We start from the raw sequence: 24261 nt of genomic DNA, 5'->3' as shown, positions 1-24261 counted from the left end.
ACACTTGCGTGCCACACTCACCCTGGCAAACCAGATATGGGGAGAGGGCCCAGACCCACACCAGAGACCTTGCAGCGGCTGAACCGAAATGGCTGGGGCAGAAAACATGGCCTTTGCCTAGCTCCAGGGCTGATTTGCTGCCCGGACAGCCACTACCTGGCCCTTCCTGATAAGGCAGCAGCATCTCTCCAGCCTGAACATGGACGGCACTCACAGGACCAGCACCTGGGTTTGTGTTTTAGGGTTTTTTTTGGCTGTTTTGGACCTTTAATTTTCGTACTTTTTGCAACCTCGCTCATACCCCAGGAGAGGCAGGTACCAAACCAGGTTCTCCCCCCAACCTCAGCTCAGCTGCTGGTTCCTTCCTCCTCATGCTATCAAAATGGTAAAGAAAAGAAAAGACAAAACCAGACCCAGATGCTGAAACAGGAGAATTAACAAGAGAATTGAGCGTAGGGCGCTTTTAACCCTCTCCTGCACCCGCTGATGTGCCTGGGCTATGTGGTACCTGGGAGCATCTCATCCCCTTGAAGCACCCCGGGATGAACTTTGTTTTCAGGGCGAAGAAAGCAACAACCCAGCCCCGTATTTCCCACATAACGGAATTCCCTCTCCTTCTAAATCCGTCTGGAAAGAGAATTAAACCACCCGCAGCCTCCGAGCAGCAGCACTTCGGCGAGCCACGGGCGGCACCGTCGTGCAAGCCCCCTGCCCGAAATGGCGGTCGCTGCATTTCCCCCCTCAACTCCTCCCAAACCAGCCCGAAAACGCCGTGTTCGGGAGGAAAACACCGTGTTTGTGACGGAAAGACCGTGTTTGGGAGGAAAAGGCTGTGTTTTGGGGTTATTTCGCTTTAAATAACAGTTAAAAGGGCGCTGTGCCGTAGCGCTCGGCCCGCCCCGAGGCGGCGGGGCCGCTGCCATCAGCCCGCCCTGAGGCGGCGGGGCCGCGCTATGGGGGACGAGCTGGCGGCGGGGGACGATAGCCGTGAGTGGGGCCTCGGGGGCCGCGCCGGGAGCGGGGTTTGTGCGGGGGCAGAGGGCGGACCCAGCGCCGGCCTCCGTGGGGGCTGTGGGGCAGGGCCGAGGCGCTTTAAAAGCGGGTAAAACCCCATTGAGAAACAAAGCCCATTGCGGGAAAAGGGGTGCTTTAGCTTTAGAGCATCCTGTATCCCTAAGATGCTGCATGGAACGCCGGTAACCCTCGCTTCAACGTTCTGCCCCTCTTCATCGACCGGTGGCTGGCTGTCCTGGGTTGTCTTTCAGCCTCAGCAGGCAGTTCTTGCATGTTTCTTTGCACACCTTTCCTCTCCTTTGATACTTAAACCTCTTGCATAATGAACTGCCTGTGAGTTGGTGCACTGCACTGAGGGTAAATGGTTTAAATTGTTTTCCATGCTGTTTGGGATAACTGAATTCATATTCAGTGCTATGAGGTGTGAAATACCCTGGAATGTGAGCTGGGAAGAGAAGGAAAACTAAATACCTACTAAAACACTGCTGTTGGATGGGTGCATGGCATGATGAGGAGTGCACTTACACCTACAGGGCTGGCTTCACCAGTGTGGACACTAAGTGGGAAATTCAGACCATCAGAATGAGGAAAGAGTATTAAATCAAAGGGATGCTTGGCATCTCTTGGCAATGGTGATTGTAAAATGTAAGAACACATTTTGGTTACCTGGGGAGCAGGGATAGCATCACTGGCTTAACTGAAGCACAGGATTTACTCCACTGAACAGAGAGAAGCATTTGCAAGGATGTCATTTGTGTGTAGCCATTGGTGTTGATAATTAGCGGACAATCCACAGGCTTTTGCCATGTTCTCGTCTCAAGTGAAGGGTCCATGCAGTGTGGAAATGCAGTCCCATTAACATACCCGACCAGAGAGAACAAGTTCTCAATATACAGCACAGAAAATCCGGTTCCTGTAGAAATCAGTGTCCAAGTCCTACTGTTTTAACAGCAGGTCCAGCACTCTTGAATGATCACTATTAAGATTTGTGTTATTTGTGGTTTTTGTGAGCTAAAGGTTTTTGTTTGAAGGCAAGGAACAGAAATTTGAGGGTGAAGTTATACCTCTCTGAGTCTGTAATAGGGGTGCCTTTGTACTGTGCTCTCCAGAGAGAAATGGGGTAGTGCTATTTGAACAGCAAGCGTGTTTATCTCCTCAGTGTGGTGGGATGGGAACACTAGGATGCTTTGGTGCCTCCTGTATGGCATGTGGTTAATGTCTAGCCAATATGTTGATACAAGCTGCAGTTGCATTGAGCCCCTGCTACCCTCAAACTGCAGCCTGAGATATGCAGAAGAGAGCAAAGCCAGCTCTCCAGCGGGATGTGACTGGCTCAGGGTTTGACTCAAGCCCTTCTTGAATGGATTCCCCAATAGTGCAGAGACTGAGTCCAACAAAGACTGACACCAGCCTTGCCAAAATCCTCCTTGTCAGGCTGCGGCAGGCCCAGAGTCGCAGCCTTGCTCTTGTTTCTTGGCAGGAAGGTTTGTTCAATCAAGGAGAAGATTGCTGGGGCAAGGCCCAGCGTGGAGAGCTAACACTTAAATTGTGCCTAACTGCGCACGACAAATGCTGCCAGTCATGCTAAATTAGGTGCAGAACTGCCACGGTCTATTAAGAGATGCAACACTAATCACAGGCCAGGCTAGTGGTTTTGTGCTGCTTGGCTGGTGCAGGTTGCCTGAAGGGGAACAACAGGACCATGTGTAAAGGCCTCCTTGTAGAGCAGTGGGATGTAAGGGGAAGGATGGAGGAAAGGGTCTGTGTCTTTGCACCAGCTCTGGGCCTTGGTGCTTGCCCAGGGGACATGGCCTAATGGGTCAGAAGGTTTTTCAGCTGGAGCAGAGAAAGACACTGAATTAGAATTGAAGCTTGTAGGACTGGAAGAGCACAGGGTACTCAGGAGACAGTTAGAGAGGACAAATCCAGCAAATATGGCAATGTCTGTGGGGCTGGGATTCTTGCTGGAAGACTCTTTCTGCACTTGAAGGCCACTTGAGATAAAGGGGAGGTTTGTTGGGACATGCTTCCCTGTGCTCCTTGCCAGCACTGTTTTAATGCCCACTCTTCTGTCTCTGCTGCAGTGCTTCACTCAGAGAAGGAGTTCCATGATGCAGCGAAGCGTAATGACACGGCCAGGATGGAGGAGCTCATCAGGAGAGGGGTTGACATCAAAGCCAAAAACAACGTAAGTCCTTAGGTTTTCCACCTCTGAGCTGCAGGAAGTGGGGAAGGTGCATTTCAGAACTGCAGCTCCTTAACGGTGCTCTTCTCATTAGCCACTCAGTTGGTCAGAGCTGTAAAATACACCACCCAGTGCTGAATAGGGCCTGTGGCAACTGAGCAGTTTCACACAGCATTGTCATGCTGGCCAGACTGGAAAGTTGCAAGTGCTGAGGGAGGGTAATAATTTATGGTTCCCCATGGAACCTGTGTGCCAAATACACACAGTGAAAGGTTTTCATTTTGCCATCTCTGTTTGTTGAGGCTCTGCAACTAACTCAGTTCCTGGTGCAGGTCTCTCCTTATTGACCAGTAGGCACTTGGAAATAGAGGATTGCACCCATTCCTACTGTTTCAGTCAGTGGTCAGCAATGGTCTTCATTCCTGTGCTGTTGTTACAGTCCAGAACTGTAGTTTCTGGGTAGAAGATGACTAACACTTGTCTGCCTGACAAGAGAGGAAAGAGACACAGGGCTGTGTCCAAAGAAAGCCTTGCACAGTGTGAGAAGTTCTGGCTGCATAGATAGCAAAGGAGATTTTAGCCTTCAGGAAGGCTAGTGGATAAACATACACTCTGCATACCTCAGCCTCCCCTCTCTTCTTCCTTCCCTTACAGGCAGACCGGACTGCCCTGCACTGGGCTGCAGGAGCAGGGAACGTGGATGCTGTGCGACTGCTCCTGGACCACAATGTGCCGGTGGATGATGAAGACAATGTACAAAGGCTCCCTTATATGTCCTGCAGATGCATTCTGTGCTGGGGGAGCACCGGGTGGTGCTGGGCTGAAAGTTACAGACATCACCTTAGCCCTGGGTGGGTGGCACAAGGCACTGCAGTGCTTGGGAAGCTGTGGCAGGTGCAGTGCCTTTCTGGAGCAAGCCTTGTTTTCTGCTCTTTTTGGCCTTCTGCTTGCATGCACAGTGACCAGGAAGTAGGCTGGTAGAATCAGTGAGAATGATGGGGATGGTGGTAGCTGCAGATAGCGGCAGTGTCTCTTTTACTTTGCCCAGTTTGGAATGAATGCACTTCTGCTGTCTGCCTGGTTTGGCCACCTCCGTGTCCTGCAGATCCTTGTCAATGCTGGAGCCAAGATTAACTGTGTCAATAGGGTAAGAGACTCCCTATGTGCGTCCATCACACAGCTCGAGAGACTGATGCAGGGGGGAACAGGCTTATCTGTGAGCTAAGATGGTCATATGTGACAGCATCTGCTATGGGGACTGCCATCTCCACTTCTGCCTTATTCTTAAACCAGGATTAGTATTTGTAGCTTTAGGGGTATACGTGGCTTGTTCACCTCACATATGTGCAGTGGTGATGTGGAAGGTGTCATAGAAATGGGAAACAGGTTTAGTGTATCAGCAGTCTTTGTATTTTTAAGCAGACCTTGGTTGGGAAAAGGAGCATTAATACTTGAGTCATAACCTGCTGTCTGCAGCACAAGCTAGTTCAGCCCTAGAGGTGGAGGGAGGGAGGCATGGAATAGGTCGTTGCTACTGGGAACAGCTTGTTAAGATTGAGACTGTACCTCAGTTCTGGACTTGTTAAATGAATGGTCATTTATTCCTGTTCTCCTCTCCAGAATGGCAGGAACCTGCTCCACTGTGCTGCTCAGAAGGGACACATCCAGGTAATGGAGTTCATCACGGAGGACCTGGAGGATGTGTGTGTGGATAAGACAGACAAGGTAGGAAGGCTTTTCACACAAATGTAAACTAGAATAAAACTTAACAGAAGAATAATTTTTGAAGTGCAGCACTTTTTCCCACTGTGGACTGGATTATTGCCCAAGGAATTATTGTGCTGCTTACAGCAGATGCTCTAATCTTGTGCTTTCTCAGCCTTTCTTGGACTGTATTTCTTTGTTTCCTTGTTTCCAAAGTTGGACAGGACAGCATTTCACCTGGCTGCAGAGAATGGGCACCTGGAGGTGGTGGAGTTCCTAATTCGACTGGGTTGTTCTCGCAATGCCAAAGACAAGGTACGGGGATAAAACCACACACAAGGGAGGTAAATTCCATGGATTAGAGAATGTAAAAGTCAGGGAGCAGAACACCAAATGAGGCTTATGCAGGCAAACTGTCAGCAGTTGTTAACTGTGGTTGTGGTATGCCAGGGCTCTTCTTCCCTATCCACTTGCAAGCCATTTGCACCTCAGTCCACACTGGATTTCTCTCCAGTGCTTTTCAGATGAGATACACAGTAAGCCTGGTGGTCCATGCTCCAGTTGAGGTAGCTGCTGCCCCTAATAGAAGACTGCTTCAGGCTTGTGATACTGGTTACAACCTCCTTTTCAGTCATGCTAGACTGTGCTCTGTGCGAGGTTGTGGCATATGAACACTCAGTCCTGTTATACATATATGTATGAAGTGGTTATACTTTCAGGAAGAAAATACAGCATTGCATTTAGCTGCTAAAAACGGACACCTCTCTGTGCTCCAGAAGATTATAGATGTTGGAGTCGACCTTGACAAAAAGAACATGGTAAGTGTATTTAAATGAAATAAACCCCACAGCAGTTCTACCCTTTCCCTCCCTAGAAATACCCTCCTGCCACAATCAGGCTGAGCACTCAGTATTGACAGGAGAGGTCTAGAGGATAGCTTTTACCTAAAGTGTAGGTGTTCAAATGCAGGTCACAGTTGCACAGCACCAGTGAAAGGCAGCATCTTCCTTGGACCAATATCCAGTTCTAAAGTGTTGCCTTTTCTTCTGTATATGCTGACCTTATCACTCAATTTGATCTCTGTTTTTTTCCCTGACCCTTGTACATTCAAGCACCTAAATAGTCATCAAGTGTGCTTTAAACTAAACTTCACTACACTTTATAGTATTGACTTAGTCACTGAACATATGGACCTTCTGTTTGAGATCTCTTTTTGACAGATCTGCTTTGGAAAATTACATGGGTGGAACACAGTTAATGACTTAGATAGCAAATATTGGCTTAGTAACATTGTTATTTATTCCAGGGCACGCTCCCAATTGAGCTTATCAGCAGTTTTTTTAGTCTTATTTACTGTCTTTGAAAAGTATATTTGATTGTGACTTAGATCTGAAAGAAAGGGGACACCACCTTCTGTGGTAACTCTGGTAGCATTTGTTTTCCCTCAGATGAGCTGCCCTTTGTGCAAAGAGCAATAATCAAAGCAGATTAAACCTTCTGCTTGCTTCTGTTTTCATGTAAAGAAATGAGCTCTAGATCTCGGAAGGGAGAACGAGTGGTTGGGGGCCATGAGTTTCTGGGTCCTCCTGTGGCTGTCTCTGAGCTATTCCAAGAAAAGGGCTTGTCTTCATTGTCCATGTGAAATGCTCTTTTGTTTGCTAATGGGCTGAAAGAGAGAAAAGATGGGAACACGATGTTTGCCTTGTGGCCCATGGGCCAGCTGTCTCCAGTGGCATAAGGGCAGAGCAGTACTTGGCCATATCAGCTGCAGGTAACTGTGCCCTTTATCTTCCTAACAATACACTGGAGATCCGTGGCCCTCAGAACTGGTATTATAACATGTAACAGGTTCAGAAGACAGGGTAGAGACCTCACTCTGCTGCTGTCTGGTCCTTGTCTACAGAAATGCTGCTTGTCTCCTTTTTTGCCTTGTCCAGGAAGGACTTACAGCTCTGCACATGGCTGCTGAGGGGGGTCACAGTGACTGTGTGAAGCTGCTCTTGGAAGCTGGTGCTGATGTCAATGCTAAAACACAGGTTAGCTCCACAGAGGTGGTTCCATTTCCAAACACGAGTGTGTGGATTTTTGCCCAGATCTGTGGCCTTCCAAGTAGGGCACCCATTATTGAATGAGGCCACGTGGAGCCCAGCACTTCACAAACAGTGCAGATGGCTTTATACAAAGAGGGTGATGCTCCCTGGGACTGCTCTGGCTGTGGAGACAGTGTCTGTGAACTTCTTGGTATGGGGGCACGGGGCTCTTGGAGGAGAGAAGCGGAGAGATCTCTGTGGATAGTCTGTAACAACTGCAGCCCTGAGCAGAATCCCTGACTCACACCCATCTCTTTTGATGTGCCTCCCAGAAGAAGATGAACTGCCTTCATTACGCAGCACTGCATGGCTACGAGGAGACAGGCAGGATCCTTCTGGATGCAGGAATCCACACGGATGCTGTTAATCACGTAAGTCTGATTAATGCTCTCATCACTTACAAAAAGTCAAAGCCAACTTGTGGAGCTATTCAAGAGCACAAAGCAACTTCAGAAGGACCAGTGTGTCTGTGCTTACAGAGCAGTGCCCCCAGTCTTACCTCGAATCCAGGCTGGAATCTGTCTTGGAATAAGGCATGCTGGGCACAGCATGATCCTTTCATTGCCTGAGCTAAACTCTTCCTAAGCACAGGGTCTTCTTTCCACAGCAAAACGCATCAGCGACACACATTGCGGTGCTGCAGAACTTCCCAGCCATGGTGAAGCTTTTCATCGATGCGGAGTGTGACCTTGACATTGCAGATAATGTAAGACTGCAGCTCCTGTTCTTTGAAACGTGCACTAGTTCCATGGGGGAGTTGATCACCCTGGGGACAGGATTAAAGAAGAGTGCTTTAAAATGGGGAAAACCTGGAAGCGCAACTTAGGAAACACGAGAGCTGTGAAATGACTGAGTATTGCAGTGAGGTAACCAGTTGATGACATTCAACACCTAGGCTGTGCCATGTCCCTGGGACCTCTGCACAGCTCATTGCACAGTCAGTCATTCCTTAGTCTGAAATAGCATCAGGGAGGCCTCCTAGTGCTGGTGCAGACCAGTTCTGCTCAGCCTGAGGAACTCAACTCCAGTTTGAGGCAGGAGGGTGTTTAGCCCTCAGTTTAAACAGGCATAGAGGGGAAGGGAGGGCAGAGCTGACAGGGTTCTTGCAGCACTTCTTCCTGGTATTGTTCTGTCCTGTCCTTCCAGCCTCATACTTGTCCTCCTCTAAAACGTAGTCCTTTCACCCTCCTGCAGAGGCAGCAGACCCCTCTGCACATCGCTGCGGAGCACGGCAGGCAGGACGTGGCCGAGATGATTCTCATTGCAGGAGTCAATCTGAAGCTAACAGACAAGGTAAATGTCTCCATGGGTCAGATAGATTCCACGGGGTCAATACGGATGGTCTTTGCACTGTTGTAATTACTTTCAAGGGAGGTTAGTAATAATATCAAACTCTGGATATTTCCAGGGAGAAGGCCTTGAAACGCTGCTGAGCAAGTTATTTAGCATTCTAGTTAATTCAACAAAAGCGTTGTCTGAAAAGCAGGTATATGTTATAGCAAAAGGAATTCTAGAGGAATCGGGTAAGTTGTGTGCAGCCTGAAAGCGTGGTATGCATACAGAAAATGCTGAAGCAGGTTTGGGCAGCCTGTGGAACCACAGTGGGACTCAGCACAGGGAACATGTTCCCACTTTGCTGTGTGAAATTCGGTTTCTGCTCACATCTGAGGCTAGAACTGCTCTCCCTAGCATGCCTGAGGGCTGGGCTGGCTCACGTTCCTGTGTGCAGCATTCAAATCTTGTTCCTTTCTGCTATAAGCTTTCAGATACAGACACAAATCATCCCTGTGCGATCCCAAATCATATTCATGTTAAGGAGTGTAATTACAGTTTCATAGTCCCATCAACCTGTGCTTCTCCTAGGAGACTGTTTCTAATCATGTGTATGTGGAGCCTATAAAATTAATGAGTTTGTATAAGTCACTTGAGTTTCATGTGCCAGCAAACCTGCTGTGCGAAAGGCTATAAAACACCTCAGACTGTAGTGCTGAGCTGGTCCTTGGGCAGCTGCACCCATGTTGCTGGGGGCCTAAGAGCACCCTGCCATCCACTGAGGGATGCAGGATGCTTTCCCGACCAACAGAGAAGATGCTGTGGAGCCTGGAAAAAGACTCCTCTTGCCCTGAAGGCAGTAGCTCCAAGCTAGCTCACATCCACAGTGTGTACAGGTGGAGAGTAGGGGTTGTACATCCTCATTGCTCAACAGGCCGTGCTGCCTGCTACTACCGACTATGGCATGGGCATGGAGATTGTACCTCCTAAGCAAGCAAGGTCAAGGTCTTTCTTTTCTAGCTCATTTTCCCCCTTCTCATTTCAGCAAGGGAAGACATCTCTGGATGTTGCTGCTCGGGGCAATCACATCAACCTGGCAGACATGATTATCAAAGCCGATCGGTTTTACAAATGGGAAAAGGTGAGCAGCATACATACCATCTCCTGTGCTTCCCAGGGCAGATGTGGCTTTGTTCTCTCCATGGTACCAGCTGTCAGAAGAAATACAGGACATGCTGGGACAGCCTGACCTCTGCTTTCATCTCTTTACCTAAGAAAAGCATAAGTCCTTAACATGCCCACAACATCTACTTCAGGTTTTCCTTATTTAAAACAGCCCCTGTTGCTAAAAAAATCCAGGCTGTGCTGAAGGGAACAGGGGTTTTCAAAGATTCTTTGGCAGCTGTTCCCAAAGCCCTGCAGAAGGGATTGGAATACCATTAACTCCTTTTGCCCAGGAGGAGAAACTGGGAGGCTGGGAAATGAGAGGTACATCTGCAGTATCCTAGCCAAACCCTCTGTTCTGGCTTTGCAGGACAATCTGAACAGTGACTCTGACTCCTGGGTAGCAAAGCACTTGACCTTTAAGCAAGATCACAGGGTGGAAACACAGCACATCCGCTCAGTAATGTGGAGACTGGCTACCAAGTACCTCAGGCCTGGTGAATGGAAGAAGCTGGCACATTACTGGAAATTCACTGATGCCCACATTAGGGCCATCGAGCAGCAATGGACAGGTATAAAACACCACCCCGATATTTGCCCTCCTTCACTTGGTCTGTGATTCTAGGAGAGAAGTCTGCAATAATAGCAAAGCATGAATTTGTCTAGGAGTAAAGCACATGGGTTACCAGTTCATTACTCGCTCCTGAAGGCACTTGCCAGACCTGCGAGTTCTTCCTACAATTCCTATTCTATAGGACAGAAAAAATTTGGTAGTTTTATTTTTGTCTTTTAAGGAGCTGAACCAAACAGGCAGTGAAGTCCCATAGGATTTAAGAGATACGTTAGTAGAAACAGGTTCTGAGTTTCATAAACAGATCACAGCCGGTTTGGTTACTGTAGTTTGCAAGATGCAAGGATGGGGCTAAGCTATGATCTGCGGTAGAAAGCCTATACTGCCATGAGAGGTTGCCTGACAAGCCCAAGCTCATGCATAGCCACTCCATGAGTTTCACATGAATTAGCAATCACACCACAAGCAGGAATTCAGCTAAACTGTACTTTAGAGCCTTCTAGTAGGCTCCAGAGAGGAGGGGGGGATGAGGGGTGTCCAAACTCACCAGTTCAGAAATCCACTCTGGTCAAGGCCATGCACTGCAAGCACAGGATTTAACCTCTGGTTTCATCTTGCCAGGCACTAAAAGCTACAGGGAGCACGGCCACAGAATGTTGCTCATCTGGCTCCATGGTGTGATCACAGCGGGAGAAAATCCAGTCAAGGGATTATACGAAGGCCTTGTGGGGATTGGAAGAAGAGATTTAGCAGGTGCTATATAATGCTTTTGTCTTCCCTCAAATAATGCACACTGAGCACTACTTAATTCTGTGGTGACACAGCATATGCAGAGGAAAAACTAACACGAATTCACACAAGGTGAAAGCCACCCTGCCCCTTGCTACCCGTTGTTAACTAATGCATCCTGCCACAGCTTTGTATTTTCATAGAATGGTTTGGGTTGAAGGGACCTTAAAGCTCACCCAGCTCCAACCCCTGCCATGGGCAGGGACACCTTCCACTGGAGCAGCTTGCTCCAAGCCCCATCCAACCTGGCCTTGAACACTGCCAGGGGTGGGGCAGCCACAGCCTCTCTGGTCACCCTGTGCCAGCGCCTCAGCACCCTCACAGGGAAGAGCTTCCTAATATGTATTGTAAATCTCCCCTGTGGCACGTTAAAGCCATTCCCCTTGTCCTGTCCCTGCAAGCCCTTACAAAAAGCCCCTCTCCAGGTTTCCATGCAGCAGAACTTCCTCTCTTTTACAGAAAGCATTCGGAAAAAAGCAAACGCCGACTCTGCCTCTCCACGGAAGTGTGTAGCAATGTAGCACCAGGATGGTACCAGTGACTCCTTCGACAACTTGTCCTCAAGCTAGAGGAGAAACCCTTGCTGTGCTGGTGATCTGGAGGCAGCCACAACTTAAGGGCTTCTTGTCATCAACAGCTGGCACCACCATTGCTTCCTTCTCCGGAACAGGGAAGAAGGCATCAGCAAAGCCAATGGCCTGAAACTCCTCTTTACAGAGGAAGGAGAGTTTTGTTGGCTGCTGTAGCAGGAGCTCAGCGAGCCAGCCTCATTTCTCATACTGTGAGCATCAGGAACTGCTGTTCTACTATAACTGGTTTACATCTCATTTTTGTACATAAATTTTACTTGTGTGTTTGTAAGTTATTGAGGGCAAAGCCCTTGCTTTCAGGAGTGTTCTTTACTTACCTTGTTTTGGGAAGTGTCTGTCCCTTGTGTCCTAATATGTTCAGAATGTCCTTGTTAGGGCAGGAATTTAGAAGAGCCAAGGCTCCCACCTGGTCCTTCTGGAACCACGAGGGCTGTGATCTTTAACAGAAAATTTCAGAGATCATTAACATACACTGTTTACAGATGTACATTAACCTATACATACTGTTCATGAATCAACCAGGGAACTTCCTTAATCCATAGGTTACACTTTTCAAGCTGTAAGATAAGAATGATCATTGGTTATCTACACAGCCTCTGACGAGGACATAGTTTTCTTAAAAACTTATTTATCATGTAATACTTTGTATTTGTTTTTTACAGTGTTTCAAGGGTAAAATAATGTCTGTATTTCAATAAATCCAAGTTTTACCCTTATATTTGCAAGTTACATCCTAGTTATTAATTATTAAAACAACACTACATAATTCTTACTTAGAGCTAAACCAGCACAACCTGGTGTTCTTCATCCCTAGAGGTGTTCTTCATCCCTAGAGGTGGCTGTAGAGGCAAACCAGGACCAGGATAAGTTACAGAGCTGTTTCTCTTGTAGTGACAACAAGAGACCCTTACTGAAAGTGAAGTTTTATTGAAAACCATCTTTTAAACAGCAAGAAAGTTAAAAATTCAAGTGCTTTATTTCCAATAGAAACAAACTAACTTACAACACAACATACAAGGCAAATAAGTGATGGCAACCTTGTCACTTAAACCAAATATTCAACAAAAATATATGGTGGCTTCTAAGTACACAATTTGCATGTGGCAATATATACAGCTGAGTGAAGAGTATAAAAAGAAATGCTGCTCTGCTGAAGAACATGACAGTGAGGACTTTGGTAGCAAAAAGTGTCTTTTGTTTTTAAAACTGTAGTCTTCAAAGATGCTTCCTTCAATTCAAAGACTAAAAGTTAAACAGCTCTATCCCATTGGACTGCTGGAGGTTACTGTCCACAGGCAGATCACTGACTGATCCTGCTGGAGTCACACAGTGATAATCGGCTAACGCAGGGGAAAGGGCAGAGTGGGAACAGTTGCTCATACACAGGAAGACCACGGAACCATTTCCTCATTTTTCACCAGTGCTCCAAGACCTACTGCTCTTGTTCATTGCTGGAGTGAAGACTGATCTTCTGGACTTCCAGCTCTTCTGCACTGACCATAGAGGGATCGATGGCTGCGTACCGGGTACCATGGAACTGCAGCAAATGGATCTGTTGAACACAAAGTAATGCTGAAACAAGTGTAGAAGCACAAGGTTTTGGTAAAAACAAACAAACAAAAACATTTCTCCGAGTAATTATTGTGAGGATGAAGGCTTTTGAGTACAAGAGGACAGAGAAAATGGGCAAGAGATGAACCCCAAAGTCAGCCCCCCATGAATGTGACTACTTCCATCCCTGCATTCTGTGTCAGCAATCTGGGAGCAGAGCTCAGGCAAGCCAAGGGGGGAAAAACCAGGACAGAAAAGACATTTCCTATTGCTGTGCACAGCAGCAGATGTGGTTTGAATGCAGACACTCACTTGAATATACAGGTTGACCTCAGCACTCCTGCAGAGATAGGGGAAGTTGCCTCCTGTTTTGAGATGAGCTCTTCTGGCATTAGGATAAAGCTTATACATCTCTTCTTTTGCTTCAGTCGAAAGCGCGCTTTGGTCAAACACCTGCATAACAAGTCACAGCTGTTAGGTCCGAATCCCAGATTTTGATTATCAAGTCACACTGGCTATATGTCAAGTCACACTGCTCCTGGAAGCAATTCTCAGGTTCTCTCTGGAACAGTGTTAATGAAACAGAAAACAAAGGGAACACATCAGAAAGCAAATGCTGTGATACGTGAACGCATGGTTGTGTTATGGCACAGAACAGTTTGTAAGTTGACAAAGAAGAGTCCTGGCATTGCCCAGTCAGTAAAAGACTTGACTAAATATGAAGTTACGTGCTGCCAATACTTACTAAGTTGCTAAGAGAACGTCCAGACCCCACCTGGAGGGGAGGAATTGGTGTTTAAGAAAAACACACAAAAGGATGACACTGAGATTAACTTACGTCCATAATGGTTACAGGGATGTCCCGAATTTTATGAGGTTCTACATAGGAATTCTGGCAGTTGAGGGTAAGTCTTGAGGCGAGCTCGCTCTGGCCCAGGCTCTCCAGCTTGCAGTAAAGAGAAACACTGATTAACACCCTATTTCACTGCAGGAAGTTAATGCAGTATTAACAACAGAACCAAAGAGAAGTTAGTTTTACAGGAAAACAGTTAAAGATCATAGTCCCAACTTAGTATTACTCTGCACGAGACATGCTTAAAGTATGTTCCATTAGTTGCTCCTGCCTCCAGAGCATGGCCTATAGACATAGCCCAGCACCTTCTCCTCTGCCACCCCAGTTTAACTTCCTCTTTTGATCTCCATAAACAGAACCATAAAGGCAGATGGTTGCAGCATCAGGTAAAGTGCTGGGGCCGTGACAGTCATCACCTGCCCAAAATCCATCCCTTCCTCCTCCCTCCTGGGTAAGTAAATGAAGGAAGCAGCAGAAATATCCACAACCTCCTGCTAAGCAAATCTCCTACAGAGATGGACATCACAGCATGAGAGTACACAGGTACCTACCCTGTCCACCATGAAATCGATCCCATCGGCCATCTCAGGATCCAGAGGACCAGATGCAAAATTCCCAAGGACAATTTTTTTCAGCATAAAAGCAGGCATTAGCCAAAAGCTGAAACAGAAACAAGACGTAACAGCCTTCAAGCACTGAGGACCCCAATGGTGACATGCTTTGTTGTCAGTCCCCCCTTTCTTGGCACAGACTTTGCGCTTTAACTTCAAATGAAATCCTGAAGAAGCTTCAAGAACACAGAGAGGGAAAACCTGGCAGTGAGGTGCTTGAACTGCTTTGGGAAGCTGTTGGCCTTCCATTGCAGAAGTGTATTTTAAACATGGTGAATAACACTTCCCTCACTCTAAGTGGTTTTGCTAGAGAAGAGGCAGTTGTTAAATCTGACCACACATCCACAGAGGATCACAGAATGACTTGTCTGTCAGATTCCACGCTCCCAGTTGTGAACATTCCCATTCTCTTTATGCTGTGGCTTCAAAACTCACAAGTATTCCATCCCACACCTCCCTCACCAGGCTGGAGACAGGCTAGACACATGTCCAACCAGAGCAGCAGGACACTTCACCACAGACAGGTTAATGCCATGAATCTGATTGCTTGTCTCAGCCTTGCTTACCTGTTTGCTGTCCAGGTCTGATTGAAGATAGAAGTGTCGCTAAAGGAATTACACAGGATCAGAGACTGAACTCTGGGAGATTTGTGTGTGTATTCAGCAAACTTCTGAGCCAAAAAACCTCCCAGAGATGCTCCAAAAAGGTGAACCTGGTGCAAGGAAAAGAACCAAAATCAAACAGATCACTTGTGAAATATGTGACCTCTAAGCACAAGGTTTCATTGCAGAAATAAGCCACTGTAGTTTTACCCAGTCCTCATGACAATTTTGTTAAAGAATCCCTCTTCTATTCAACTTCTGGGTCTATGCATGATATAAATGTGATCAAGATTGAAAGGAAATGTTTCCAGACCACAGGCCCAATGTCTGTGTGCTAATCAAGCTTAAGAAAGAACGAAAAGGAACATATCACTCTGGCTTCAATAGCTGTTCCCCAGTCCAAGACACTTCGTTGTGGTATCCTGCACCACGTGAGCTTGGAAGGGTAACTTCCACAAGATCACATGGAAACCTAAAGTTACCCAATTCAACTTAACAGGCCTAGAACAGCAGCTGAATTTAGGCCAAGTACAACAATTTTCAAGGGTACTCACCTTCAAAAATAAACTAGTTCCAAATGTAAAGTTCCAACACAGCCTCTTTATTTCTAGGCTACGTTTTTGTGTCACGTGTTATACGCCTGCTCTTAAACGAGACTCTCAAATGTTAGGTTTTATTGCAACTCCACATCCATTTCCCCACCCCTAAGCACTCACTTTATCCAGCTGAAGGTGGTCCAGCAGTTTTCTGAACCCATCACAGAACTCCAGGTGATCCCAGTACACTGGATACTGCAACTAAAGTAACACACAGTTAGAAAAAGCCATCTCGGATCAGTACCTGTCAGCTGTCTCCTTGAAAGCCACACCAAATCTCACAATAAGGGTTTCATAATAGCAACCTTGCCTGTAGCATGAGGCTCAGGCTCTTCAGCAAGGTCCCTCCAGCCCAAGGGTGTGAACACCTCCCCTTTGCTTGAACTACAGTCCATGACAAGGTACCACAGAGCAACTTTGCTGGGGAAAGTGCAGCACTGCTTCATTCTGTAATCAGTGAGGAGAGGCTGGAATGATTCTGCAGTGTTTTTGTGGCATGTGAAGTTGGCAGGCACAGAAACTGTGAACTGCTGTTAGAGTGCTCCTGAAGCTGTTTAGCAGAAATACTGTTGTTCAAATCAATCATCTCAGTCCTGCTCAGGAGCTGACAAGCCACAACAGACCTGTCGGGATTTTAAGGAGCGACTTAGCAAGCTGGCCAAGACCCACCATCCCTAAGGAAAACATGGAAACCCTGAACTAACCCACATCTTTGCCTCGTGGCTAACAAAGATCCAGCTGGAGGCAAAGACGACTGGTGTCCAGGGCAGCAGACAAGGGAAAAACACACTGAAGTTAATAACACGTATGCACAAGGCTTTGGGTAAGTGCTGATGTGGACATACAGCAGATTTCAGCCTGGATCTGCTGCACACTCTGGAGTGCAACTCAACATCGTGTTCTTTGTGGATTCCCTTAATCAAAACTAAGTTCGCCTTCATTATCCAGCCTCTCACACAAGTACATTCACTCTGACACAGCACTGGGAATACTCACAGCGATAACTCTGTAGCCCCAGCCGGTCAGTGCCAAAATCTGCTGGAAAAACACATCTGCAGTTCCACTTACAGGAGGGAGGAATATGAGCGGGCAGCGAATGCTCCGAGGCCCAGCATCATACAGCGACCAGACTTTGCTGTCGTCATCGTCTACTATTATCTGGAAAGAGAGAGGCATGTGGAGGGGAGAAGAAACACACCAGAGACATGAGGCTCTTCAGCCAGCTTCCAGAACTGCTCCTACAAGATCTGTGCCATCCAGTAAATGTTGTAAGCCTCAAGACCCCTTCGAACAAGACCATCTTTTGCTCTTCCAGCTTTCTTCTCCAAGGCTATTTCTTAACTGGCACAACAAGGTTTGTGCAGATATAGCTGGAGCAAAACTGTGGCCATGCACTGCCAGACCACATGCGCATCTTGACATCAGCTGGATAATGAACACAGTGCCTTGGGAAAGGAACAGGAAAGGAGCCACTGTGCCACAGCCCAGGAGAGACCCAGGAGGTCAGTTCAAGGTATGGAGGGCAACAGCCATGGGCAGGCAGAGCCAGCACTGCCTTGGGGGCAGCTTTTTAAGCAACCATTGATGTTTGCATTCACTGGACATTACAGGTCTGGATACACACAAGCCTACTGAATTAAGCAGTAACTATCTATCTGAACTAGCTATCAGATGCAGTTACAGCTGGCTGCCAGACACTGAGATGCTCACAGCTCCCAAAGCAGCACTGCAAAGCTGACCTGGAAAGAAAAATGCTTCCATCATCTGGCAGCACCTTGGGAGCATCTGGAGTGCTCAGGACACACGGCTGGCTGAGGCAGAGTATTCACATGCAAGCTTAATGGATAGTTCCTCACACAGTGCCCATCTCGGGCACAAACTGTATCCTTACAAGTATCAGAATGAGGTAAAAGTCTCCTTTTCCAGCAGTGCTGGAGCCTGACTTGTTTTTATGGGGCCTGTTCCACCAGCAAACTGTTTTGTTTACTTAGGATGCTCTTTCAACACCCCACAACCCAGCCAAAGTGTGCAGCTCAAACCAGACCAACAAGCACAAGCCTCTGGGGAAAGCCTGTGTCACACAGGGGAATTCACCTCCACTGCATCAAGATTTTACAGCTTTTTGAAGAGTAACACACAAGCACAATTTGCTTTTCCATCCCAGCAGTTAAGCTGCTCAGGGAACCAGGGAACAGCGTATCACAAAGCTGATTTGCTTGACTAACAATCTGCTTGTACTGAAGCCGGTATTTCAGGCTCTGGGAGCATGTGAGACATCACATGATTTTGTTTTGTAAAGTCTCTATGGAAAAAAGCAAGATTGCAAGGCTTCCAGACCATTCAAAAATAAACCCTGCACAAAAGCCCTTCCATCCCCAAACAGCCCTTTGCACAGAAGTCCAGAGCTCCAGCTGTCAATCCATCAGTTACGTTGGATCTGGGCACCCGCTGGTGGCTACTGCAACGTTTACCTTTAGGAATACTCCTTGGAATCACAAACCCAAAGTTAGTTCATGTCCAAAGAGCTGAGGCTCAGAGATGTTTCTTTCAAGCCCAGACAATGAATCAATGGGTTTCAACAACGGTTTGATTTGATTTCTGGCCACGTACCGTGTGGTTTCATTCCAGATCCCAAGCCAGGCCAGCACTGTGCAGGCAGACAGCAGCATGGGTAACTGCTGAGCTGGGAGGTCACAGCCTTCTGGTTCTGGTTGATCAACCAGCATCACCCACAGTTTACATGAAGGGTAAAGTGTGCTCTGCATCAAAACAAGGGGCAGAACTTCCTGCTTGAGCTTAGCAGAGCCAGAGTGTCCCTTGCTGAAGGACTAAGACAGGAGCAGTGTATGCAAATAGTGCCTCAAAGGCAAAGCTAAAAACTCAGATTAAAACTGTTATTTTCTGTGTTGCACTTCCTATATCTGAGAAAAGCCGGAAGGGTGATGGAGCTGTGCATTTCCTGCTCCTGTCAGGAGGAACATCTCAGCCTGTTCTCAAACAACCTGCTCCAGCTCTGCTTCCTTAAGTTGATCTGACAGCAGTAACGTGCTTAGCAGCAATAATGATGGTCATCCCTTCCTCTGCTCTGCACATGCTTTGCCTGTATTTTGGGGCAGGGGGGGATAAATATTCCTAAAGACTGCTTTAGAGATCAATTACATCTTTGAGTTGTGCTTTGTTTCCCCTTCTCTCTCAAAAAACTCTCTCTCTCCATCTTCTTCACACCCCGCATGCGTCACTGTGCCATCATTAGACTGAACCACTCAGGAGGGGAGGGTATTCCCATCTGAAGGTCAGCAGCAGCTTCAGTTTACTCATGTCCCCATTTATGAAACCCCAGCAGCAGCTGAAGGCAGCAGCCCCTGGCAGTGAGCTGCGGTGTCACAGTCCCCATGGCAGCAGGAGCACGTTCTGCTGTAACCACAACCTCCAGCACCTTTCATTTACCAGACTGCACCCCAGAAAGCAGTGCCTTAGAGCATCCACATGCCTTTCCAATGGAATACTGTCCCCTGGGTCTGCTGACCCATTGCCTGAAGGGGACAGGATGGCACAAACAGACACAGGAGATCTGGAACTGGGCAGAAACAGAAAGAAGCTGGACAGCCAGAGCCTAGAGAGCATGCACAGTCCCAGCAATGCATCCTTCTCACTTACAGAAAACACAAACTGGCAAAAATGAATGAGAAACCCTGAACAGAAGATCCTACAGCCCCTCCATAAAAGTAGCTTTTTACAGAAAGCTACACACCACTCAGTGGAAATAATGCTGAGCACATGTAAGGATTGTTCCTCAGGTTTGGGACACAGTCCCTTTTGTGTGGCCCAACTGCAACCAACCTACTGTTGAAACAGGTAAAGCTGCTCTTGCCTCTGCTGCCAGCACCATCCTCATGTTCTCACAGCCCACACAGCCATCCAGATTAGGAAACTGAACAAGCTGGAGGTCATCTTAGCCCCAAAAACAAACTATAGAACACCCCCAAGCTACACAGGTCACTGAATCTCAATGACTGTGATGGCAGGAACAGAAGGCTGGTGTGTAAAGGTAAGACTGTCCTTCAGTTTGGCAGGATTCTGGCCTCCTGCTGCACGCTAGTCTGTAACTGCAGCTCCCACAAGCCCTATCTGCAACAGGTACGTGCAAGAGTTAGTCCAGCGCAGGAGCTACATATTAACGCTGGCACTCCATGAGCTCTGCCATTCAGCACATAGAGAGCAGAAGGTGGAGCACTGCTCACCTCAAACACCCTCCTGCGGTTAAGTGAAAGGGAGTGAAGAAATCCAAGTGAGAGGAGAAAGTGGTTGGAAAGTGTGATTAAGCAGAATACATCTAAAGGACACGCAGCGGAAGAAACCACATGGTATTTTCCACCATGGTTCAGGCACATTTCCACTCCCATGAGCAGGAAGAGCAGAGGTGGCTCTGGCAGCATGGCTGTGTCGTGACTGGGTCAGCTGCCCTGCCCTGGTGCTCCATGAGGGGCCTTGCATGTCATTCCCAGCACACCCTAGCTCCTCAGAGTCTCCTCCTTAAGCATGGCTGGAATCAGGATGCTGGGTATTGCTGCTGTGGCTCACAACTATGAGCTGCTGATCCCCACCACCACATGCAGAAGTGACCTCCTAGAAGCATGAGAAAGTGTAGGGCATGCTTTCATGCACTTACATGACACATGGGACAACAGGAGATAAACGAGGTCACCAGCACAGCTACAGCTGTTCTGCATTAACCAGTCTCACCCACCACAGCAAGAGGAGACATTTCACCACAAGACCATGGCAGCTGTACACACCTTCTTAAGAGGAACTGTGCTTCTGAACCAGTTGTAGTCAGGAGAGACCTTAATCTCTCCCATGATGTTTAGGAAACGCTCAGATTAGGTCAGCCTGAAAGGGAGAGACAAAGTTAGAAATTGATAAATCGATCCAACAGCTTTACCAGAGGCAGCACTCAAAAGCTGTGCCACATACATAAAGCATGTGCAGGGCAAGTTTGCTCTGATCTGTACTGCCTCTAACCCACACCAAGTTTATTTATCTTCAGTGCTCATCCCAAACCACGTAATTCTCCCAAGAGGCAGCCACCTGACTGCCCTAATGTACCAGCCTGATTGTGATGATGCTTTTGTAACAGCTGTAGAGGACAACTGTGTTGCAGGATATAAGTGGTTTAAAAACCTAAAACATGTTTTTGGCTTGGTTTTAATTTATGAAGCACTCCAAATGTATGTCTAATAAACATTTATACAGCTCTCACAACAGAATTAAGTTATTTCATGAACCCACTGCCTAAGCATTCAGACCATGTTCTTCCATCTCAATGTAACTGACCCAAGGGGGTCCCAGCTGATCTGAGGCTTAGCTTACAAGCAAGCCCTGAAGCTTTAATTCTAACCACACAGAAGTTGACTCTGGTCAGGAGTTACCAACAAAGATAACTTTGAAGCACACCAGTTAATACAGAACAAACAGATTCAGACACGGGTCCACACAGGAATGCCACCAATGCACTCTCTGAAGTCAGAATGTCCTAGAAGACCTAATGAGTGTCTTATGATACTCCATAAATTAGTAATACACACTTCTAGATTTAACTTCTTTTAAGGCAGTGAGGGGCCATTAGCTTCCATTTATACAAGAGATGGTATCAAACAGTTCCCAAGCCTGCAGACTCAATGGCTTTACCCTGAAAGCCAACTGCCTCAGGAGATTATTTTCATGCTTTCACACACAGCACTGGGCATAATAAAACAAAGAAACTTTTGCTCTTGTTACTTAACAGTTGCCAAGTATAAATTAATAGGTTTTGTTTCCAAATTCTTCATAAAATAAGACCTTGGTATGTTCTGTGAATCATTCCATTGCTCCCTGCAGGAAAGCTGTTGGTGCACAGGCTCAACCAGCGGATTGGGTTAACAGTTACTTACTATTTCCTCATCCTTCAGCCTTCATTTGCCCTTTGCCAAGCACAGAAAACATGAACTTTAAAGTGAAAGCACTTTCTAAATGTCAAGACAACACATACAGAACACGTGATACACCTCTCATGTCCCACAAGGGTTTGAGGTACCCTTGTTTCACTTTTGTGTAGCTTTGCTTTGATGCTTCTATCAACTGTTTTGTTCTTTGCCAATCTGGCAGCAGGTAAAATTACAGCAGAGATAAAAAAATACCTATTCCAACAACCTGCAGAGAAGGCACAAATGTGTTACAGACTAAAGGGGACAGCCTGTTATTACAGAAAGGGAAGTGCAGTCCAGACCAATTCCTTTCCATAACTACACCTCAAGTAGCTCTCAAAAAGCTACTCAGGCAAAATTAGGGCAGAAATAAATTATCATCAAATGCCTTAAAACAACATGTTCTCTTTGACCATCATACTGCAACAGGGCCAAGAAACACAAGTCACAGGCAGGGCCTCACTCTGCCAGGCACCACACAGACATGGAGGCACAGGAAAGGGAGGCCTCCTGCTTGTGATTCTGTTTGCCATAAAGGGTTGGCAAACTTCCTGCAACAATCACCTCTCTTTTTCCACCACCTCAGTCTTTCAGCACTGTTAAGCTAATCCTTGTGGGCTGGCATTTCAATTGAAAGCTGCCTATCACTAGACTAGGTAAGGAAAAGGCATGATGCAGATGGACTCAGGCTATGCTCACACCACAGCAAGAGGCCACCTGCAACATAGATTCCGAGCTTCCCATCTCACCTGTTACTGCTCATGGAAGCAAACCATTGGCTGATTCTTGTCCAGGTACATCTGTGCTCACCACTCTTGAGGACTGCCCCTCTTTTATAGCAAGAGTAAACAGTTTTTTCATTGATTATATAGAACTTTTACTGAACTTGATGTCCTGTTACTGATTCTATTTTCCCTTGGCACAGAAACACAGCATTAAGTTTGCCACAAAATAAATATTCACGCCAACAACAACCATGAGCTTTTCCAGTCACAGAGCTGAACTATGAACTCAAAACAGGGAATCAGCCACTGAAGGCAACTCAAATCAGAAAGACCCTGAGGCTGTTCATGTGCAGCCTCTGAAGACCCAAGTTTCATTTGCAATAAAACCAAGCAATCTGAAGAACTCTAACCTCTTAAAAACAATTCCTCTAAAGGAAGAATCACTGATGGATGCATTGACAGCACTTCATAACATTCTCCTTGTGAGTTATCCCCACTACACTGTGACATGTTCCATTTGTTATCGACTTAGAAAGACTGACTGTGGCACTAGAGACTAGCCCCCTGTTAGGGTGGGTTACATGAGCAAGCACTCGGTCATCTCCCCGTGCTGTGCCTGTGTGCGCCAGGGCCACTGTGCAGCTGCCCCCCCACTGCACTGACTGCGCAGCACCCACTCCTTTGGGCCAAGAGACCTGAATCAGCAACAGCAGCACTGAGAGCTGGCAGGAGCTGCAGGCAAGCACCAGGAGATGAAAGGGAAACACCAGGGCTACGGGCGCTTTACGAACACCAAATGCAGGCAACGGGGAAGAAGAGCTATGGATAACTGGGACATGGCAGCAGGACCTTCCCCTCTCCCTCAGTGCTGTCACCGTTAACAGAGCCCCAGTGTGCCTACCAACCCCAGCCTCGTACCCAGACAAAACGGGCTCACCCGCTTTGCAGGTAGAAAGGGGGCAAACCCTATTCGGTACTCCCAGCCCAGGCACAGTCTGAGGCAGCCCCTTACCTTTAGAGCCACTGCAAGGACATGAGTCTGCAGTGCAGAGCTTTGAGTCTCCTGCTGGGCCGAGTCCCGAATCCTCCCCTCGCTCCAAGCCCAGGGGTCGTGATATTCCCCTCCTCCCCTGCCTGAGACCTCCGCACAGTCCCCCGGCCCCTGGGGCCCAGGCTTGTGCAAGACTAAAGTTGTACCGGAGGGTGAGAGACAACCCCCCCACCCGCCTCCCCGGTCTCCTCAGAGCCCGACAGCCCTCCAGTGCTCCCCACCCCGGGGCTTTCAGTGCCCCCCCAGCCCCCCCTCTCTGGTCCGAGACCCTAGCCAGAAGGACAGGCCTACCCCCACAGCGACAACCCTTCCCCTCTTGCCGCTCGGCCCTCACCGGCTCGGCAGCGTCCGGGGCCGCCGCTCTCCTCCCGCTCCCCGCCGCACCCTAAGCGGGGGCTCACACCGCCGGTGGCCACTTCCGGGTGCTGCTCCCGCGCCGGACACGTGACGATAGGGAGGAGCGCAGGCAGGCGCCATTGCTACCGAGGCGGAAGTAAGCGGTTGCGGCGCCATCGCTACCGCGGCAGGAGTCACGTGCCCCCGCGGAGGGGCGGTGATTGGTCTGTGGGCGGGGAGGGCCGCTGCCGCCATTAGCGCCTGGCGGGTAGGAGCGTCCGAGGGGCGGTTCCTCACAGCGTTGTTTTAATATAGAAATAAAGGTGCGGAGCGCTCTGGTGGTGCTTTACTCTGCTCTGTTCTGCCTCTCTGCTTAGTGCAGCCGCCGCTGCCATCCAGCGGGAGAGAGCGTCATTTTGTTACGTATATATGAGAAATGCGAGTGATTGCAGTGAACTGGCATGTGTTCAAGGCGGGCTCTCACTCTTACAGGCGTTAATTCAGCTCCCTTGATGTCTCTATGCAGAGATATCTTAAAAATGACATTTGCTCTTTCCGCTGGGTGCAGCCGAGCAGCGGTGTGTTATTTGCTGT

The 24261-nt window shown here is 47.8% G+C and overlaps 2 protein-coding genes and 1 long non-coding RNA gene across 7 annotated transcripts; 1 reads left to right on the top strand and 2 right to left on the bottom strand.

Moving 5' to 3' along the window:
• On the top strand, positions 1-12093 carry ANKDD1A (ankyrin repeat and death domain containing 1A). 5 transcript variants are annotated; one of them, XM_061371215.1, is made up of 15 exons: positions 1-229; positions 3099-3202; positions 3854-3952; positions 4248-4346; positions 4820-4924; positions 5120-5218; positions 5623-5721; positions 6841-6939; positions 7269-7364; positions 7601-7699; positions 8188-8286; positions 9311-9406; positions 9800-10001; positions 10622-10753; positions 11249-12093. In XM_061371215.1, the coding sequence occupies exons 1-15, from the start codon at positions 37-39 to the stop codon at positions 11308-11310; spliced, it is 1683 nt and encodes a 560-aa protein (XP_061227199.1). In that variant the 5' UTR covers positions 1-36; the 3' UTR covers positions 11311-12093. The 5 variants fall into 5 exon arrangements, with proteins under 5 accessions (XP_061227199.1, XP_061227198.1, XP_061227200.1 ...); XM_061371214.1 differs by having other exon boundaries at positions 7266-7364; XM_061371217.1 differs by lacking the exon at positions 1-229 and adding an exon at positions 867-987 and having other exon boundaries at positions 7266-7364.
• LOC133221947 (uncharacterized) lies at positions 6151-11825 on the bottom strand. Its single transcript, XR_009728120.1, has 3 exons — positions 11697-11825; positions 10548-10722; positions 6151-6569 (listed from the first exon to the last, which is right to left on the bottom strand). It is a non-coding gene; the product is annotated as an uncharacterized LOC133221947 (long non-coding RNA).
• Positions 12094-12290: 197 nt separating the features above from the next.
• Positions 12291-23757, bottom strand: SPG21 (SPG21 abhydrolase domain containing, maspardin). Its single transcript, XM_061371213.1, has 9 exons — positions 23666-23757; positions 20389-20482; positions 16589-16750; positions 15713-15793; positions 14961-15106; positions 14335-14443; positions 13769-13876; positions 13243-13383; positions 12291-12931 (listed from the first exon to the last, which is right to left on the bottom strand). The coding sequence occupies exons 2-9, from the start codon at positions 20449-20451 to the stop codon at positions 12812-12814; spliced, it is 930 nt and encodes a 309-aa protein (XP_061227197.1). The 5' UTR covers positions 20452-20482; positions 23666-23757; the 3' UTR covers positions 12291-12811.
• Positions 23758-24261: the final 504 nt, after the last annotated feature.

This window comes from Neopsephotus bourkii, unplaced genomic scaffold (genome assembly GCF_033783945.1).
Source record: "Neopsephotus bourkii isolate Nb327-2 ecotype Australia unplaced genomic scaffold, CSIRO-AGI_Nbou_v1 NB_1572, whole genome shotgun sequence".
Classification (NCBI taxonomy): Eukaryota; Metazoa; Chordata; class Aves; order Psittaciformes; family Psittacidae; genus Neopsephotus; species Neopsephotus bourkii.
Note: the sequence above shows the minus strand (reverse complement) of the source record. Positions and strands in the feature narration are given on the sequence as shown.

Coding starts and splice junctions, on each gene's coding strand:
- ANKDD1A (XM_061371214.1), top strand. CDS start 37: ATGGGGAGAGGGCCCAGACCCACACCAGAGACCTTGCAGCGGCTGAAC. Junction 230..3,098: donor CTCACAGGACCAGCACCTGG/GTTTGTGTTTTA, acceptor TCTCTGCTGCAG/TGCTTCACTCAGAGAAGGAG. Junction 10,754..11,248: donor TGGAAGAAGAGATTTAGCAG/GTGCTATATAAT, acceptor TCTCTTTTACAG/AAAGCATTCGGAAAAAAGCA.
- SPG21 (XM_061371213.1), bottom strand. CDS start 20,451: ATGGGAGAGATTAAGGTCTCTCCTGACTACAACTGGTTCAGAAGCACA. Junction 15,107..15,712: donor ACCACCTTCAGCTGGATAAA/GTGAGTGCTTAG, acceptor TCCTTGCACCAG/GTTCACCTTTTTGGAGCATC. Junction 13,877..14,334: donor TCGATTTCATGGTGGACAGG/GTAGGTACCTGT, acceptor CTTTACTGCAAG/CTGGAGAGCCTGGGCCAGAG.